Here is a 21916-nt window from a genome sequence, read left to right as displayed (position 1 = left end):
TTTTCCTAAATTAGATAAGCCTGATCACTTCACTGCTATTTTTTTCCTGTGCTCTCATGTTTTAAAAAGACGTTTCCGCTCTTGACCCTGATGAATCATGGTGGATCCTTTACAGTCTGAATTCAGAGCAGCTTTTGCTTTCTTTCTGTTTTCTCTTTCATTGAAGAGATGACTGAGATGGCGAACGGAACAATGCCGTTTTTCCGATGTGCTTCTCAAGGACATGAAGCTAATGGAATGTTTATTGGCAGGAATCTAAAGGAAAAGATCCAAGCCATTCATTAGCGTTAGCATTCATAGACTCCCAAGGCTGGGCCGCATTCAAGTCAATTGAACGTGTCGACCACAAGAGCACAGAAAAGCCCAAATGAATATGTCCATTTTTCAAGGTTGAGAGCACCTGAATTCATTTAGCAGGATGACTCGACAACATCTTGTTTCAACAACCGCACAAGACTGACAGCTTTTAAAGAGACATTCTTTTTTAAATGTTAGTGCAATTATAATATATATATATATATATATATATATATATATATATATATATAAACTATTTGCAAGGCTCATCATTATGCCTTGCATGCAGATATGTGATTTTTTGCCTTGCAAACCTAAACATTACCCAGTCTAGTCGTCTCCTAGTCTAGTTAGTCTAGTCTTGGAAGCTTCCGTTTTTTAAGGTTGACAATTACAAACAAATTACTGTTAGCCACAGGTTTTCATCAGAAGTGTATTTATGAATTTATAGCTGTCTTGAAGTTAGCTGTTATTATTGGAAATTAAAAAACTGACTAAATTATTTGTAAATTGAAGTTTTAAAGATAATATATATAATATATATATATATATATATATATATATATATATATATATATATATATATATATAACAGTTTAAAACAAGATTTTATATTTTATACTTCAATATTAACTAAATTATATATATATATATATATATATATATATATATATATATATTAATATATATATATATAAATTGTATTTATTCATTTATTTTTTACAGTACATATACAAAAATATAAATGTACAAATATCTTTATTGAGCCCTAAAATATGCATTATGGTATAACAATATAGCTTAGAAGGTATGTTGAAAATTAGTGCCTTTTTATGCCCGCAAGTGAGATTGCAAAAAAATGACTTTTGGCACAATGAAGGGCCTTTGCATTGTTTTTAGGTTCTGTTGAGCTACTAAAGACATTTCTGCTTCCTGTATTACAGTGAAAGCCACAAGAAAGCACAGGTTGCCATATTTGAACCAGTAGCTGTGAGTCTCTTAAGCGTGAACTTGTTTGAGCAGAGGTGGATAATAGTAACACATGAAGTGGTAATCTGTTCTCCGGCTGGAACGGGGTGATGGGGAGAGATGGATGATCTTGCAGTGTGTGTGATGTGCATTTAGCTGTAAATGTGTGTTAAATTAATTAAAAACACTGATCATACGCAGACTCCTGAGATTTGATTTATTTATTGTCCATCAAATTAGATTTTTCCCATGCTGCAATTGGCCTGCCAAGCATCATTCTACTTCTGCTTCAAAACCTTCATGCATACATGAGAAAACCATCAAAAAACGGCCCAATCTATTAGACTCATCTTTACTCAAAGCACTGCCAAGAAGCAGACGAGCGCAGCCGATAAATGTGACATTTGAAAAGAACGGCAGCAGCTGACAATTTTAAAGGTTGTTTTCCCGTAAATACGCATAGATGAGAAGGTGAAGAAAGCAGGTGTTGAATTCTGATGTATCGGTGTAACGCTGCCAAAAAACAATCCTGACAGCATCACGCACAACAGCTTCCTGCACAGATACTTTGATGTTTCTGATGAGCTGTTTATTATGAATTCTAACCCCATATCCCTCAGCTTGATTCAGCCGTGTTCTTCTGCTTATTGGAGCCTTTGATCAACATGAAAGAAACTAGATTTCACATCAGACCTAGTGCATGTGTTATAATAGATTTAAGTCAAAGTTAATAAAGTACACTGTTAGGGCCTGGCATGAATTCTTGCAATTCACATGTCACGTTTGGGTTTATTATTATTATTATTATAATATTTAATTATATCAATGTAAATATGTTTATTCTATTTAATTAATTAATTAGTACATCATTAAAAACATCTTTAATTAATACATTATATTTTTTTATTATATTAATATAAATGTTTATTATTAATTATATTCATTTAAAATGCCTTATTATTATTTGTTTTATAATTGACTATATTAATATAAATTTATCATTAATACGATTATATAATTTTTTATAATAATATATAATATTAAATATTATGATTTATTTTAATGTTTAAATATTTAAATGACTAATTTAGTGGTGATTTTGTGGCGAGTATCAGTAGATTTTTCACCTAGTGTATTGTAAAAATAGATAAAATAGAGGAAAAGTTCTTTCAATTTAAATTAAGCCACATATAGGGACAAGAATATAGTAAAGTGATTTTTTTTTTTTTTACTTGGGCGAATAAACAACCTCCCGGAACACCCTAACAACATGCTAAAATAGCAACCATCTACAAAATCCTAGCACTGCTGTGACATTATCTTCAGAAACTCTAGATATCAATATTTTTCTCTTGTCTCTGATACATATACAATTAATCAGGCACACAAACCCACAACTGTTAAACCAGAGAGTTCAGATGACAAGGAGAATGAAATGAACTGTGTAGTTATGATGAGGTTTCAATGTTCAGAGTAATTGGTAACACACACGTTACATCAGAGACTGTAAAATATAATCACAAGTGCCTTTTTGAAAACGTTTTCCAATAACTGCATAAATATTTAAGTTTAATGCACATTACTGCTATGATAATTAATTTTTTGAATAATAATTATGAATTTGATGAATAATTAATGTGCTCTTTTTCTTTCTCTTTGTTCTGCGTGTCTGCAGTGCCCTCCTTCACCTTCACCCCCACAGGTAATCACACCTTCCTCACAGCACATATGCCCAGAATTCCCACAATCCCTAGAGTGTGACGACTTCCTGCCCGCTGGAGTTGAAAAGTGCACGGCAGTATAATGTTTCTCAGCCATTGTAATGAAGTGTCCCTCAGTACTCCCTTCAGTCACGTTCGTTCTACACAGCACAACTCCAAACAAATATGACACAGATGAAGTGTGACCTCTCTTTAAAAATACATCTCCCCACAAGAAAGGAACCCCAGTCTGAGTTTACATTCATAATCAAAGAGAACTTCAGTCGCATTGGACTTGTCAGCATAAAAAGAAGTAATAAAATAAAAGACAGAGAGAGAGAAAATGCTTAAAGAGAAGAGTGCTTGACTAAAGAGGGCTGTTAGAACTGGCAGAGCGGCTGATCAAACGCTTCGGACAGGATGGGAAGCTGTGACATCAGAAGTCATGTGGCCAATTAGACGAAGAGAGCAGCCAGCTAGCGTGAGGATTGAACTTGGATGACTTTTACATACCAGAGAAAGACACTAAGACCCTTTCATTATTTCTCATCTCATGCAATCTTTCTGTATCTGTGTTGACTCACCTGGTCATGGGAGGATGAGAGGGGCGGGAAGGATTGAGAAAGAGACGGCTTGTTTTTAGTAGCAAATGCAACCAACAAGCTTTATTTCCACACAACAAAACATGCTTAGATCAGCCTGTTAAAGAAATAATTCACCCTGAAATAAAAAAATCTGCCATTATTTATTCACCTACATGTTTTTCAAAACTGTATGATTTGTTTTCTTCTATGGAATATAGGAGGGAATTTTTAGACAAATGTTCTTTGCCCTTAACAGCAAGATCTTATTTATTTGTCTTCATTAATTGTCATTTCTACATTATCTACAGTGGCCTATCAGAGAGGAGGAGAAGCCGTCAGCAGTGCTGGAAGGTGAGATGTTTAAAAAAAAAATACACTTTTTGTGATCTGAAGTGTTAAAACAGTGTAATTAATATCTATCACAAGCCGACAATGTCCATGTGCAGGGTGTGTACTGTAGTGTAATTGCATTTTATTGACACTAGGGGGCATTTTTGTCTTTGCAAAGACACTTTTGGAGGTTGTTCATTGAGACGGAGCCCTGCAGAACACAGATGAGACAAAAACCCTCCACTTCTAGCCTGCTAATGCAGTAATTTCCAACCAATTCATTCAACTGTTTACACTGGATCATGTGTGCACGTGTCATCTTTCTCCTTGTTTGAATAGTTGCAGACGATACTTTGTGTGTGTCTTTCCCTTTATGTTGTCTTTTGGAGTCCAGCTTTTAATCGAACAGCTCTTTGCCCTTGCCTAAAGGAAAGGTTTAAGCCTTTTGAAGCTAAAGAGTCTGTTAGATATAAAAATAAAAGAGAGAGACATACCATGCTGCAGGGATACGGAACGAATTAAGAGAAGAGGAAGCCACGTTTACTTTGAAGCATCATGTTGAAGATTCATTGCACAAAACTCTTTCTTTGATGTTCTTTGTGTGTCTTTGATAAGCGTCCCTGAAAACTCCTTTAGTTCCTCAGAATCATTTTAATGTGACCTTGTTTTATCATGAAAGCTAACTACCTAACATAAATCAGTTTTAAAAGAAATAACTTTAACTGCCATATTTGATAGAAACAGTTACTAAGGGCACCTAATGAATTCATATATGCGTTTATCCAGAGCTTCTCCAGCTCTTGAGATCACGTTGATTGATTGTGACACCCTGGCATGCGCTGAGAGCTCCGAGCTCTTCCTTTAGCGATGACTCGGTTCGTTCGTTTTTTTTTCCCAGGCTGGAGCAGCAATGTTCTCCAGCGCCTGGGTAAGCCACACAGAGATCTAGCGGTCACGAGGCCTCAGGGTAACAGTGTCATTGGCCATGAGCAAGTCAAGCAGACACAATCCATTTAGCACAGATACAGCCTAATGCCCTGAGAGATGCACGGGGATAGAAGAAGATGGGATGGGCTTCCTGTTTAAAGCTGAAGTGTGTCATTTCCGCGCCACCAAATGGAATAATCTTCCTGCTGCCTGCCATTGGTCAGACAAACTGTTAACCCCGCCCCAAAACTCACACCAATGGTTGTTCTGATGGTGCTGTGTCAGGCCCAAATCATTAGCTGTCCTTATTTATGGCAATAACAGTTCTAAGATAAAACAGAAACAGTTCTGAGCACAACTGATCAGGATCATACATGTGCATTTACCATTTCCAAGTTAGTAATAAATCACACTGTGTCTGTGTTTTCCAGGCCAGGTTTGTTGAATATAGGTGAACCAGCTACCCAGCCCTGGCTCGCGGACACATGGCCGAACAGCTGCTCCAATCACAATGACTGCCCCATCAACTGCTGCACCGGCAGCAACGGAAACAGTGACAGCAACCTGGCCACCTACAGCCGCCCAGGTGAGTGTGTGAGCGAGTGTGTGTTGTAGTAGCATACAAAGGCATAATGCCACGCTCTATTCAAAGTCACAAGTTAGAAAGCCCTTGTTATCTGATCTCAGACTTCCAAACATGTAGCATCTCAGTTTAAAATGCATGGAAGAGGATGTGTAAAGAAACAAAATTACAATTGTAAGTAGAGATGATTTCACATTTTTTGCATTTACTCATTTAGCAAGTGCTTTTATTCAAAGCGACAAATGAGGAAAAACTACTTCTGGAAGATTTTATTTAAATGACGTAAATAGGTTTTATTATGGTAACTTTGACTCAGTGACTTTTTTAATTTGTTTTAAAGTTTACCATTAACCTTATACCACATTGTTTGTGCAACAACATTTTGGTTAATCTTTTTGAAGTTTGGGCTTGTTGATTTCCAACTTGGTAGTAGTAGCGTTCTAGTACAGCTTTCTAAGTTGAATGGAACGCAGCGCAAGTATCGTGTTCTTCCTTTGACACACAACTCTGTTTGTGATTTGTTGGAATGTGGATGTTTTAGGGAAAATAAAAGCCAATATGGCTGATATTGAAAAGGCCCCGCAGGCCGTAGTCCAGCAAATTCAATCAGCGTCTCATTTCCATACCGCCGTTAGAGCCTTTTAATGCAGTTTCTCTAAGTGCTTGCTTATTCAAGAAACCGGGAGCCGCTACAGAGGTCAAAATAGACCTGAGAGAGAGAAAAAGAGAGGGGGCGAGGAAAGAGAAGGAGTGATGGAGCACATCCAGGTGGCTTCATTTCAGGAGTCAGCAAGTTACTTCACAAACAAAAGGACACCAGGTTGACTCACAAGTCCAAAGAGACACACACACACACACACACACTGAAAGTGACAAAGTGGTGTTAATATACACAGTCACCCAGATTTCATAAAGCAACTCTTAGTTTGGACAGCGGTGTCACTGTTGGTTCATTTAATGATATTTAAATGTCACTACAAGAGCTTTTTTGTTCTCAGATATCAGCTGCTGCAGCTAAGCCATTGGCTAAGAGTATTTCATTCATAACGGAACCCTTAAATGCATCCAATCCTTTTAGGAAATGTCTTTCTATTGAATTTAAGAAATTAGCTACCATATTCATGGGTAGACCTGAGGATTAGGCTTTGTGTTTGTTCATAGAAACGGTAGATGGGTCTTTTTAACCCAAAAAGCTTTGCTTTGCCTTTGATATCCATTTATTGGGAGTGTTTTCACTAACACTAGATTTTATCCCTGTCGCCTTCATCAAAGCAGGAATGAAGGAGAAATGTTGAGTGATTCTCACAGCATGACGTTTTAAAAGCTTGACACCCGCTTGCCTGGTGTGCCAAATACTAAAAAATCTCCAGGATATTAACCGGATCAGTACCCACAGGGCTTCTCTGGAAAGACGACTTAGTTTGTCTCATTCCATAGGATCTATTATCATTGATACCTCAACCTTTGAAGTGCAGAGCCGTTCCTTCTTATGGAAACACGAGACATGCTAGAAATCCGTCCAATAGCAGACCGCGGTATTTACGCGCCAAGCTTCTCGCTCAGATCCCGGGGAGGATTTGAATATTTTATGAGCCAGGGAAAATTGGATCTGTCAGAGGATGGTCTTTTACAGCGTTCCTCGTTAAGGAGGCTTTTGATTCGGACGTGTTGGAACATCCTGCTTGATGAGCTGGGATGCCTTTCTCACGGCTGCTCTGGAAACTCAAAGTGACATGCTTGGCTTGTGTCGTGGACGAGGGAGAGGCTGTAGAGGAGGAGGAGGATCGTAGCAGAGTGGCAGGGATTCCACATTATCTACCTTTCTGTCTGAAAACATCATTCTCATTGGTATAAAGCTAATTAGCATATACTTAAACCAACCTAGTGTGTTCTCTCCATGAGTTTCTATAAATGTTTCCTTATTTTAAAAGCACTTCAGTCTGATCAGTACATGAAAACCTATAATATATCAGAATCCAGGTTTATCCGTAGATCCTAAACACAGATCTTTTGACTATCAAATGTTTTACTCCTCTTCTATCATCCAGCTGACTGCATTGCCAACTACAGCAACCAGATGGACAACAAGGCCAGCAACCTGCTGGCTCCCGACACGGGCCTCTACAGCGACGTGGACCTCTCCAACAAGATCAACGAGATGAAGACCTTCAACAGCCCCAACCTGAAGGACGGCCGTTTCGTGGGGCCCGGCGGTCAGCCTACGCCCTACGCCACCACCCAGCTCATCCAGTCCAGCCTGGCCAACAACAACGTGAACAGCAGCAGTGGAGGAAGTGCCGACCTTAACGAGAAGCAGAGCTGGAAGAGCAGCCAGGGAACACCTCAAAAACAGGCTGACATCAACACGCCACTGCAGTATAACGTCATGGAACAGAACAAGCTGAATAAGGGTGAGTTTTGTAGATTTATTTGCGGTCCCCAGAAAGTTAAAGCAGATTTATGTGAATTTCATTTTAAACACTAGATCAAGCTCTTCAGAGAATCTAATGCAATGTTTTTCTCGTTTTACCACAAAGCTGCATCATCAAATTGCTGCTCTTCTTGTCTTGTTGCTCTATTGTCTCCTCATATTCAGACCATAATAAAAAGCATTACATGATTTTGAATCTTAATAGCCTCCCGTCACGGTTGCTCATATTGTGTTTATGTGTAATTCAACTCTACACTCCTGCTAGTAAACTTAATCCATATTTATAGCTGTTGTTTTACTGTTTGGATAGGGATGAAGGTAAAGAGGAGGCTGTAAAGCGTCGGTTGTTTCAGAACAGTGTGAAGCCAGAGATCTTATATTACTGTACAAATAAGGGGAATGTAACTCAAGCTCAAAGCTATCCATTATCTGCTGCTTCATATTGTGCCACTAAAAAGGTCATTGTGTTTGCTTTTTGACTCGACTTGCATGAATCTAACTGCGTGTGGGTGTGATATTTCACACTTTGTAGACAATTGAAACCAGTCACCAACAAGTCATAACAGCGTATGACTGAAACCCTTTTGTAACCTTTTCCCACTCAGCTGTCTGATGTTCCACTCTGAAGTGTTCTAAAGCGTATGCTTTTTTAAGAACATTCATTCGTCTAGTTCAAAAAATTACTTTTTTTCCATTTACTCTGGTTATGTGAAGGACTGGTTCATAATGCCTCACCCGTATGTATAATAAAAACTAAAACTCAAAAACTCTTGGCTGCAACCCCTTAGACCACTATCGAGGTGAGGGGCCCATCTCAGGCACCATCCCCTATAACCAGACCCAGGACGGCCTCACAGCAGGAACCTACAGCAGCTCCGACAGGGGGAGCAACACCTCTGGTAAGATATTCATCCATCCATCCATCCATCATATCATTCTAATATCTATCTATCTATCTGTCTGTCTGTCTGTCTGTCTGTCTGTCTATCTATCTATCTATCTATCTATCTATCTATCTAACATCATCCATCCATCCTTCCATCCATCCCTACAAACCAAGTTGTCTCACAAACCTAAAGACAGAACCTACAGTACTAGACGGTTAGCCTGCAATTTACCACATTATTTCATTTCCATTGTTTCTAAGCCTTTTCATCACTCTAAGAGGCAGTAAATCATATGCAAAACAGGACATTTACAAATCGCTCACTCATTGTGAGAACCTCAGGGAACAAAGAGAAACATTTACGTCCGAACAAAAGGAGACAATTCTTCCTCACCATTTCTGAGGTGCAGGAGCGCATTTCTTAAATGGCAGGAACAATCTCTTTAGTCCTAATTTCTTTAGTTAAAACCATGTTCCCTGGAGATTTCTAAGATCTGACACATTTGCTGGGATGTTTCTGATTTGGAGGAAACCCCCCTCCCTTTTTGCAATCACCACACCGTCATTAATTACTCCGGCGTTCATCCATCCGACTCAAAGAAAGAGGGGATAATGTTGTCAGAAAGCCGGTGTTTGTTGCGGGACAAAGATAAATGAGGCCCGTTCTGTGGAGTATGCAAGGCTGCCGGCATAATGCATCTGATCTATTTTTATATTGTATTTGAAGTTCAGGTAATTAAAGAGAGGGTCTGAGTGTGTGGAGGTCCTCACAGCTCATTGGCTCTGAATTTTAATTCCTTTTAAAGTGAGTGAAAGTGACGTGACATTCAGCCAAGTATGGTGACCCATACTCAGAATTAGTGCTCTGCATTTAACCCATCCGAAGTGCACACACACAGAGCAGTGAACACACACACACACTGTGAACACACACCCGGAGCAGTGGGCAGCCATTTTATGCTGCGGCGCCCGGGGAGCAGTTGGGGGTTCGATGCCTTGCTCAAGGGCACCTAAGTCGTGGTATTGAAGGTGGAGAGAGAACTGTACATTCACTCCCCCCACCCACAATTCCTGCCGGCCCGGGACTCGAACTCACAACCCTTCGATTGGGAGTCCGACTCTCTAACCATTAGGCCAAGTGAAAGAATCATGTAAAATCATGTTACTTTGTTTTTTTTTTTTAAAGAAAAACAAAATTGGCCTCCAATGTCTCTCTTTTTAATGCTCTCTGAACCTCTCCTCTGGGCAATAAAGAGTGTAAATTTTGAAAAATGAGAATTTTTTTTGATGGAGAGTGCAACGTTAATTACAAATAGGGAGATAATGCACATAAGCGTTTTACACCGCATAAATTATGGTGTGGGTGTAATTAATGTTGCTTCTCCTGAGTGTAAAAGTGCCATTTGTTTCACACATGCATCAAGCTCAGCAAACAAACCAACAAAAAGAAATGAACAAGAGCTTATTAAAACATTTTAGTTTGCAATCAGATTAATTTATGAGTTCAGATGGCATTGTGAGCTAGGAGCTGATATAGCTCTGTTTGTATCACACTGAATGGGTATTTTTTTTTTACTTTACAGGAAGTCAAGGACAGAAAAAAGGTGGGCGAACAACTAAACAGGCCAAACACAACACAATGAACTGGACCGAACTGTTGCCTCCTACTCCGGTTAATCTACCACCGTGTCAGGAATACACCCTTGTGATGGACGACAGGTAAGATCAACACACACAGGTTTTCACTTAAGCTGTATATGTTTATAATTGCACATCTATTAGGAATTACATTAATAGTTTATGTATTTCCTAGGTTTTAACCATTGTAATAATATTATTTACATATAGCATATTGGATTATGAATATATATTGCTTTCAAATTATATATAGAGACACACACACACACACACACACACACCACACAATTTTAAAATAAAATAATAAAATCTATTAATTTAAAAATAAAGTAAAATGCAATTATATTATTATTATTATTATTAATACATCAACAAAATAATAATATAATCCAAATTAAAATAATACAAAATAATTATATAAAAATAAAATTATCAATACTATTATTATGTATATACCCATAACTTTAATAAAATGCAATATATTCATTTAAAAATAAAGTAATATTATTCAGCTGATTAATAAATCAACAAAAACAGCAAAAATAAATTACAATTAATTAAACAATAATATTTTAAAATAACAAATATAATTACTATTATATTAAATACATTTGTCAGACAGTTTGTACAACATCTTACCAAAAGTCTTTAGTATATATAGTAAATCCTAAAATGATTACACAGAAAACTCAAGATTGCAAGATGTGTTCAAAAATGTCTGTGATTTAAGTTTTTCAGAGTGATCATATGTTCTTTGGTTCTCTCTTCAGTTATGACACAGACCTGCAGTGCCCTTTGCCGCCGTCTCGTATGTATTTGCAACCTGATGAGCTAGAAGAGGAGGAAGAAGAGGTGGAGTTGGAGCGTGGACCTACGCCTCCTATACGAGGAGCTGCTTCCTCACCTGCTGCTGTGTCCTACAGTCACCAGTCCACCGCGACCCTCACCCCGTCCCCTCAGGAGGAGATGCAGCCCATGCTGCAGGATAACCCTGACTTACACGAGCGCAGGTACGCCAGCTGCAACAGCTACACAATGCTTTTCTTTTTAAACCATTTTCAGTTTGTTACATTTGACATCTGTCGTCCTCCATTAGGCGACTCTTGGTGAGCCCACCCCCTCCACCACGCCCCCTCTCCCCTCCACACACGTACGGCTACATATCCAGCCCCCTGGGACTGGACACGGACGGCCTGGTGGAAGAGGAGGACGAGGAAGAGGGTGACGAGACAGATGCGGAGGTGGCTCGAGTCCACCAGCTCCACACCCACCCTCACCAGCAGCACTTGCCCCAGCAGAGGGCTCTCCTGCGGGGCCTGGAACAGACCCCGGCCTCCAGCACCTGTGACCTGGAGAGCTCTGTCACCGGGTCTATGATCAACGGCTGGGGCTCGGCTTCAGAGGAGGACAACGCCTCATCAGGTCGTTCCAGCGCCGTCAGCTCATCGGACGGATCTTTCTTTACCGATGCTGATTTCGCCCAGGCTGTAGCAGCTGCAGCCGAATATGCTGGTTTACGAGTGGCAAAGCATCCTGGGAAAGGCCACCATCAGCTTCCAGTGTCTGGAGGTACTGAAACGTGTATATGCTTTCTTAAAAAAATGTTCCTGATGTTAATGTGTGTAATTAAAACAGGCCTAACAATATAAATCTACTCCTGAATCCATTTTAATGAACAAACTCAATCCCAGCCTACATTATTTTCCACTGAATAATCTGTTTCACTTGGACATTAGGGAAGATATGGAAGTGTCTCACCAAAAGTTCCTAATATTTGCTCATGAAATTAAATTATAATGGTTTAAAATGGAGACACTAATTGTAATGCTATTTATTCTACAGTGGCTGAATTAATTTGTATTTAAATCTGTGGCCTTTAATAGAGCTGAACTAAGCAAACCCCTTTAATTTGCCAGCAGCACGGAAATACCAAAACCTCCCTGTGGGACACCGTCCAGGCAGCCCAGTGTCCACAGACAGTAACGTTAGCACAGCCCCGGGTCAGAGGAGGCCTCTAAAGAGGCAAAAACAACATCCAGCTGCTCAGACAGGCTATCAGCGCCGAGAGGCCTACACAGAGGGTACGTCCACACACAGTTCTGCTTTCTGTACACTGTCATTAGGGATGGGCATCATGAATACTAACTACTTATCTACCTCGTTTGTTTCATTTAAATATTATTTATATATATAAAATGCAAAATATTACAATTTATATTATAAATTCAAAAAAATAAACTAAGAGTGTTACCAAACATGTTATAATTTACATTACAAATTCATTATCCTTTTTAATGATAAAAATTGAAAATATATAATTCATAAACGAAAAAAATAAATGTAAAAATAAATTATATAGTTAATGAAAAATTATATATATATATATATATATATATATATATATATATATATATATATATATATATATATATATATATATATATATAAAAGAAACAATAAAAGTTTACCAAACTAGTATAATTCACTATTAATAAAATGTATAAAAATATTACAAATTTATAATTTTATTTTTGGCAACATTTAAATGTTTATATTGTTACAAATATGATAAAAAAATTGTCTATATAAATTTTGACACTGGACCACAAAATTTTCAAAATTGAGATTTATACATCGTCTGAAAGCTGAATAAATAAGCTTTCCGTTGATGTATGATTTGTTAGGATAGGACAATATTTGGTCGAGATACAACTGTTTGAATATCTGGAATCTGAGGGTGCAAAAAAAAAAAATCTAAATATTGAGAAAATCACCTTTAAAGTTGTCCAAATCAAGTCCTTAGCCATGCATATTACTAATCAAAAATTAAGTTTTAATATATTTACAGAAGGAAATTTACAAAATATCTTCATGGATCTTTGCTTAATATCCTAATGATTTTTGCCATAAAAGAAAAATCAATAATTTTGACCCATATAATGTATTTTTGGCTTTTGCTACAAATACACCCCAGCAACTTAAGACTGGTTTTGTGACCCAGGGTCACATATTTTGATAACATTTTACTAGTTTATTTTTTTGTTATTTAATTGAATATTATAATTGAATTTATTTAAATTTCAATGTCTTTTTTTATTTTACAAAACTCATCTCATGAGACATAAATACACATAAAAAAATTCTTAGTAAATAAACAGCTTCTCTGAAGGAATTCAAAACAATAACTCAATAGTGCAACACTAATCTGATGTATTTTTGACAAGTTCATTAAAACCATTTATTAACAAATCACATCGTATTGGCCTTGGTTCTTGATCCTCAATCCTTGTGATTCATTAAAAATGGTGGGCATGCATTCATATAAATATTGATATAAATTAAAAAGTCCACAGATATGATATGTATCAGCTACCCACGCACAAGTATGTCTCTTTCAAACGTTTGATCTGTACATATATGGAGCAAGATCATAAAGAGCGAGAGGAGATGGTGAGGTCAGTCTCTAATGAAATTGCAGCAGGTGCCAGAGCTTCACTGAAGAGCTCTCAGAAGCCTTCAGAAAGGTCACGTTTGTGAGCACTTCCTTTTGCAGTTCCACACGCATCACACACATAACACGTCCAAACTTTCGGCTCACATTTGCGCGGGTGTGTATTTGTGTACACGTTCTCATCTGCTGCGTCTCATCATTGAGTCAGTTGTCCTTGTGGTGTTGACACTAAGATTTAATATCAGACACACACAGGCCTTGTTTGGCTCTATCAGATCAACTAGCCCCTCTCATCTGCCCTTCACTGTAATCTCTTCCTCCCCCTCTTCTAATCTTCACGCTCTCTCTTGTTTTTGTTCGCTGTTGGCCGCTGAAGAGACCCAGATTGATCAGTCTGTGTCAGCTCAAGTTTCTGTTGAATGTGTGATTTGATTTGATTTGATTGGCCTTCGTTGAGTTACGCTGTGCGGGAGGGTTAAATACAGCGTTTCGCACGGAAAAGGAGGAGGTGGTTGTGGTTTGAGTGAATTTCACATAAACACACTCAAAACTAGATCTGAAACACAGATTGTCTACCAACCCCCCAAATACCAGGCGTCAAACACACACTCCCCCCACCTCTGTTAATTTTGCTCTTGTTTGCTCAGTGCTTTGGGTGGCACCAGGCTTATTATCTCGTCCTCCTCCAACTCCTCTCCAGAAGGCCCTGTTAACCTTTCATCTGTCTCCACTTCTGTCTGGAGAGAAAAGAGCCAGTCTTTTCCAGACGTTCTTCTCGCTCTTTGTCTTAGTTTCCTCATTTTGCAAGTTTCTATTAGAAGTTTGTTTTCAGATTTCAAGAAAAGTTTTCTGCAGGAATGCTAAAGGATGTCTTTGGTTATCAAATGTTTCGAAGCAAATATGAGTTAGAAAATGTGTAAAGCGGCTGAAAAGAAACTGAATAATATATGTAGGTTGAATAAATTTCCATGTCTGGAGATTGCTTTAACCCACAGACAAAAAAAAAACAACCTGCGGCAACAGTGAAAATGTAGCCCAATTCTGTGGGATATCTACAGACTTGGCAACACTGGTTGGTTGACAAGAATTCTGTTTCTTTTCACTGCAAAGCAAAATTAAACTTTAGAAATAGGCTCATGTCTATGTTTGAATAGTGTATGTTAAGCAATATACAGTGTATGTGTGTATATATATATATATATATATATATATATATATATATATATATATATATATATATACACACACATAATGTTTTATAAATTAAAATTACAATTTATAATAATTTATGAAAAAACAACAATTAAATGTTAAAATGATACCAAAACTACAATTTACATTAAAAATCAGTCAAAATATTTTCTAAGAAATAATAATTAAAAACAAATTGTTTATATATATATATACACACAGTATATATATATATATATATATATATATATATATATGTATATATATATATATAAATAAATAAATAAACTTATGTTTTAAAATGTTTGAAGGGCATGTGTATTTGTTTGTAGTTGATTTAAAAATACCATTTCAACCATCAATTGTTATAAATAGCTGATGCATTTGAAAATACATATCCTACTGTTCAAAAGTTCGGGGTTCGAATTTTTTTTTTTTAAATATGATCACCAAGGCTGCATTTTTAAAAAAATCTAAAATACAGTAAAAACAACATTGTCAAATATCACAATTTGTAACTATTTTCATATCTTTTAAAATTGTATACATTTTCAGCAAAATAATTTAATTAATAATAATCTTACTGACACCAAATTTTGGAATGCAAAAAAACACCCGTAAGCACTAAACATCAATCACTGATATAACACCTAAGCAAGAAAGGCCGTGTTTTACACTACTGGTAATTTCACAGCAACGCAGGAAATACTCACACAAATAAGGACAGCAGAGCTAGCTGTTGTATAAAGCAGAGACCCCTCCCTCACTCGTCCACCCGTCTCGTAAATCTAACAGCTCTCTTCTGCTCCTCTGAAATGTGCCTCGTCTCTCTCACCCTGGCATCGATTCGCTGCCTGACTACTGCAAGACACCACAGAGCTTATAAAAACCATCCACGTCTACTGACCCTTCTCGTATTTTGCTGAGTGTCAGAGCAGTGAAGAAGAAGCACTAAGCTCTCCCCGACAAAACGAGGCATGCGCTCAGTGAAGACGTCAGGTGTGCTTTGACCTTGAACGGGTAAAAATGTTGACGCAGCACCCAAGCACCATTTTAGCACTTTTTAAACTTGTCAACAAAGAGTCATAGTGACGCAATGTTTGCGTAACGTGTATATTTGTGACTGGCGTCTATTGGGATGTCATGTCATATGCATGTTGATGTGAAATTGAATAAGGTTTCAGCATTTCTGGCACAAGTTTACGAGATCCGTCACGCACAGAGCTCGGATGACTCTTTTAGCCCATGCTATTTAACAAGAACGGGAATTGTAAACAACACTGAATAACTGGCATGGGAAGCATGGAGACATCCAGTGACAGTGATGAACCGTCATTCACAGTTTCTCGACTGACTAGCGGTGTCGCGGTGGGAAAGAGCTCTAGCGTGCAGCTGTTTGGAGGGTTGCGACGCAACAGCACAGCTGTGTTTCCATGGCACCTTCCGGGTGCCAGACATATGAGTTCTGGTGTCAATTAGCTGAATGTCTGGTTCTGAAGGACACTAGCATGTGTGAATATCCACCTTATTTTCCAACGCAGAAGTAAACTATTTTCTTTAAATGACTTCTGATTCATTAGCCACTAAATAACTAAAACAATAACTAGGTGCAGTAAACTGTGCTACAGTCCAATGCATTTATAATTTTGAAATTAACCCTGTCTCAATTTAAAAAAAGCTACATAGAGGTCTGTTAAAAAAAAATTATCATAAAAATATATTTTTATACTTTCACTAATATTTTTTTTCTATTTTTTTAAACCAATAGTTCTGACCATAACTACCAAAAATGTAATAATTTTCAGGATTTTAACTTTTTAAATCCATTTTTTATGCATTAATTATTTTTGTGTAGTGTCTAGATTAAATATAACACAAATTTCTCGGTACACACATACAAACCACACTCTGATATCTATACTTCAATTCAGTTGGCCTTTTTTTTTTTTTTTTTATTCAGCCGTAGAAAACAGGGAAAAGCGAGTATTTGCTCCATAGGCCAAACCTGAGGAAAGCAGTGCCATCAGGTGGAAAATAACACTGTAACATTTTTGAAGCCTTGCCTAAGAATTTTATGCTTAAATGGCATTGCGATTAAACTTTGCTGTTTTTATGGATTTTAATAGGAACATAACTTAGGTAATTTTTTTTTTTTCCAAAATATGCATATTATATTAAAAATATAATTTAACTTAAGTAAGGTTAATTTTTTTGGTAACAGATTTGTGAAAGGAAAATTTCAATAAAAACACATTTCTGGCTAAATTTAGGCTGTTTGCATCAACACAGACAGAATTAGCAAAAAAAAAAAAAAAAAAAACGTTTTGTAATATCAAGCAGTATAGCTAAAAATAACGGATGATTCCGCACATTCAAGTTACAAATTGCTGCACCCGCTCTTATGTTAAAAATAAGGTGGATGACGAGCTAAAATTTACACTCCCACAACATATCAAACATTCACATAAAATCATTTATTTTCTTTTTGTTTCCTCAAAGATCTTCCCCCTCCTCCCATTCCTCCTCCAGCCATGCTGAAGTCTCCAACACACCCGGCCAAAACCATCCCAGAGGGCCCACGGGGGGCCATGTCCCCCAGATCCAGTTCTGCTGATGGCAAGGACAAGCGAACGGGTTCGGGCGGACCCAGACCCCGGGATGGCTCTGACACTCGGACCAGCTCTTCAGAACGGCGTGAGGGCCAGGATGTACACAAGAGTCAGAGAACAGCGAAAAGCAACAAACAAGATGCCGGTGCAAGCCATAAGAGCCGCCAGCAGCCAGGTACTGCACTACAGTCCTGTTTTCTCACCTTAAATACAGTGGTAAATAATACTCAAGTTACCTACCTTTCATTTTCATGTCTTTCAGGCTCAGAGGACATCCTACCTTATAGTCGTCCATCTTTCCCGGCCGTCCACAGTCCTCGTGGAGAAAGGGACCCCAGCTCCTCCAGTTCACTGTCCTCTCGAGGATCCGGTGGACGGCGGAGAGGTGAAGGGGCTCCGGGGACCCGCAGAAACCCTGCAGATTTTGGGCTGAACACCATAGGAGCCTTCCAGACAGGAGGGGAGGAGCTTGAGGTGTGTTTTTACTTCTAACATACCTGGAAATGAGGAACACCTGATTCTGATTGGTCAATAGCAATCTGTGGTCAACCATATTTATATAGCAACTGCAAAACTGTGTAACTGGACAAGATGCAAACCAGAGCACCATTATTTTGAGAATTGTGTGATGAATCGTTGTTAAAATGTTCATTTGGATACTTAAATCTGAAATTAAAAATAACTATTGAAATTTCAGTTAGTTGCCAACGCAACATTTCTAATTTCTGTTTAAGCAATAAAATTACAAAAAAACACTTTAAGGTATTTGTGTAATGCATTATAAAGGGTTATTAAATGGGAAAATGCATTATAATTATTCATAATTAATGCATTAAAAATAATTTCATAATGCATTTTACACAAAGGCTATAAGTGTTACCAACATTTTTGACAAAATAAAAATGAATATATATTAGATGACAACAGAAATTAGAAATGTTGCCTTGTCAACAAACTGAATTACATGTTTAAGATATACAAAGGGAAAAAAAATAATAAAGATAAATAAAAACATTTAAAATAAAAACTGATAAAAGGTTAAAAAAAGCACACATAAAATTACAAAAACTGAAAAATTATAACTTGACTTATAAAACCTAATTCTAAACAATACTATAATATTATATAAATAACACTGGTGTTACTGTGCTTTTTGTATGGTACATATTTATTGTTTCATTGTATGATGTTTGCTATAATGCTTCAATCTTTTCTTTTCAGATGATGGAGAGCTGAAGATAAAAAATACGTCTGTCTAAAGTTCCTCAGCAACCATCTTCAGCGCTGTTTGACCATCTCGGCGGTATCTTTTACTGAAAACTACCGACATAGAGTCAAGTTTGGAAAACTGACCAACCATTCTTCATTTATTTACCTTCATTTTTAATGTGCATTTAAAGAAGAAAAAAGACAGAAGAAAAAAACATGGGGGCTAATGTAGTTTTGTTTTGTTTCCAATGCAATATGACGTGTCCGTTAGCTCCTGAAACTGATAATGGCTTTGTTCACCTTGATGAGAAGGTTGTCAGTCAGCTTTTACTGTAATGAAACTCCAGGCACAAAGGGACTGACTGACATGTACATACACATGTATACATATCTAACTGTCTTTTATAATCCATTGTGGTACATTAAATTTGTCTTCCTCTGTTTATTTGAATAATTTTAAAATTACGCCAGTTAATATAATTTTTATTTTATTTTTTGTTATAGCCACCATCCTGGTTGTAAATTGTCATAGTGTTTAAACTGCCCCAGGAAAAGTGCCACATTTTGAGAGTTATGTTTTTTTGTAATGCACTGTTATTCTTTTTGTCATTGTCGATGTTTGTTGTTCTATGTTTGACTTTGGTTTTAAAAGCACAATCACGAAACTTTATTTTGAACCATGTTATCGATAAACCTTTTTGTCTTACGCGAGGGGAGCGTGGACGGTATGACAAAAGGCCTCTGTAAACCTGTTGATGTAGGGGTATGAGAAAAGAAAAAGGATAAGCTGTTTACAAACGACTGAATGAATGAAAACGAATCCCTGCATCCTTACCTTTGGTGTCGTTTCCAGATTCTCATTCCAGCTCAAGACATCCTGCAAAAATGAAATAAATATACAGGAATTAATGCAGGGATGTTATGTTTACGGAAGTATTGCTCCACCTGTGAACTTTCGTTAATTTAAAAAAAAACACACACAAAAAAAAAATCATTTCGATTTACATATGCACTTAACAGGAAGTGGGTGTCGGTTTGAGAATCGGGGGTGGTTGTGATTGGCCGGCTGAGAACCCTGCTCTCATGGGTTGGCTGTGACAGTCATGATCTAAAAGGGGTGAGGATGTGAGTGTTAATTCATTTGACATCTGCAAGCATTTGTTTCTTAAAACAAAAAAAAAAAGCATTAAAAAAAAGAAGAAAAAAAATAAAATTCAAAATACTGAAACTGACCTGCTTTTTGTGTGATTGATAAATTTTGTGACAAATCAACACCCCAACCACCACACAACCCCCACCCCAAAAAAACAACAACAACAACCCCAAAAAAAAAAAATCAACAACAACAAGCTAAACCATACCACAGTGGCCAGTGTAAACATTTCATAGGGCCAACAACACACAAAAACATTAGCATAACATAGGTTGACTAAGAAAATGCATAAGTTGAAAGTTTTATAAAATAAAAACAATAATAGCCATAAAACACTATATACTTTGTTATAGCCATATTACACTAATTTGTGGAAAAATACCATATTGCCTTTGACATTAACACAAATGATATGGAAAGCATTTTCACGGCTCTTTAAACATTGATATGCCTATTTATTTTACTCTTCTAACTGTGCAAAACTACACATGGTTAGATGAATTTTAGTATTTGCATTGAACATTGTTTTCACTGAATCGAGTCCCTGTGTTCAATAAATCACTTTTTTTCATATCAATTGATACCAATAATTATCATGATAAATGAAAAAAATATTTCTTTTAAGTTTAAACCCAGATTTTTGTTCCTAAATGACAGTTGTAGAAAGCAGACCGTTAACTGTGTTTAATACTTTTTATACTCTTTATGGTCAGAACACTTCACGTTTTTGAATTATTTACACTTTTCCAGTCATTTTGCCTTAAAATAAATATCTTAATAGAAAAATTTATTTCTTAGTATTTGCATGTTCTAATAAGTGATATGGTTTTAAATCACGAAACCGGTTTGTGTTGCCTGACTTTGATGACGAGCTCTTTAGCACACTTTGCAGCGCAGGCTGCAATATTAATATTTTTACATTTTATTCTCGTAGAAATGCACATCTGACAGTAGTTTGAGATGCAGATGTAAATTTATGTTCATTATCAAAAACAGTAACATCTGTAAACACTGTAACAACCTCATTTTTATATGGTGAAATTAAATTAATCTGAGTTTTATTCAAATTAACCATTGGTCTACCATAGTAGCCAAGCATACATTTAGATCATGATAACAACCACCGATATAGTACCTCAACACCATGATAAAAAAAAAATTAACTATTTAGTTTCTAGGTATTTGTATGAAAAACAATAGTACAAATACATTTAGTGTAAATGCACAAATGCTATAGCTCAATCTTGATTTTGTTCCACTTTTGGAACATAAACATTATATCGGACACATCAAACTCTTGGTAGTTTTATTGAGAAAATATATCGCGGTAATTATTGTTTTATCGCACAGTCCTAAATGCATCTTTTTTTCAACCTGTCCTCCAACAAAAAAAAAAACGGGCCGTATAGGTTGTTTGTGCAAACACCTTATTACGACCTATATTTACATTTTAAAGTTAAGCTATAATTCTATAAAAAATAATGACAATTGCGTCTGTCGTCATGAAATGACGTATAACTGTCATTACCAATCAAAATGTGCATTTTTACACCAATCTCACAGTAATTCGTACATATTTTACTAGGTGGCTAATTCATTCAAATGACAACCCCTAACCCCACCCCTCTCAGAAATCATGCAAAATCATGATTTATAGTGCATATACACTTTATGAGCACGTGCGTTCTCTGGGATTGAACCCATGGTCGCATGATCACGTGATTACATATCATCATATAATGCAATGCTCTACCAACTGAGCTACACAAAACCCTAATTATAGTGCAAATAAGAGTACAAAACATTAATATGAAAACGTCCTGTTGCCGAAAGGGGCACAATTGTAGCATACGCTCTGATGGGTCGAATTTCAGGGATTTTGACAAACGACCTATATGGGCGTAGTCTTTATTATTATTATTTTTTTACATAAGAATAAAGGTCCCCTAATAAATGTG

General features: G+C 36.9%; 1 protein-coding gene across 6 annotated transcripts in view; it reads left to right on the top strand.

The window, feature by feature from the left end:
* LOC109085858 (roundabout homolog 1-like) overlaps positions 1-19299 on the top strand; it is a 141546-nt gene extending 122247 nt beyond the window's left edge. For 3 of the 6 annotated variants that reach the window (XM_042756889.1, XM_042756887.1, XM_042756892.1), the window contains 12 exons: positions 2942-2968; positions 3859-3901; positions 5239-5393; positions 7439-7801; positions 8610-8720; positions 10291-10426; positions 11116-11355; positions 11442-11914; positions 12262-12426; positions 17487-17771; positions 17859-18070; positions 18818-19299. In XM_042756889.1, coding sequence (XP_042612823.1) covers positions 2942-2968; positions 3859-3901; positions 5239-5393; positions 7439-7801; positions 8610-8720; positions 10291-10426; positions 11116-11355; positions 11442-11914; positions 12262-12426; positions 17487-17771; positions 17859-18070; positions 18818-18832 — 2225 coding nt within the window. In that variant the 3' untranslated portion in view covers positions 18833-19299. The remainder of the gene's footprint in view (positions 1-2941; positions 2969-3858; positions 3902-5238; positions 5394-7438; positions 7802-8609; positions 8721-10290; positions 10427-11115; positions 11356-11441; positions 11915-12261; positions 12427-17486; positions 17772-17858; positions 18071-18817) is intronic. The other 3 variants (XM_042756890.1, XM_042756888.1, XM_042756891.1) reach the window with 2 other exon arrangements.
* Positions 19300-21916: the final 2617 nt, after the last annotated feature.

This window comes from Cyprinus carpio, chromosome A5 (genome assembly GCF_018340385.1).
Source record: "Cyprinus carpio isolate SPL01 chromosome A5, ASM1834038v1, whole genome shotgun sequence".
NCBI classification, from domain to species: Eukaryota; Metazoa; Chordata; class Actinopteri; order Cypriniformes; family Cyprinidae; genus Cyprinus; species Cyprinus carpio.
This window is presented reverse-complemented; position numbering and strand designations above follow the sequence as displayed.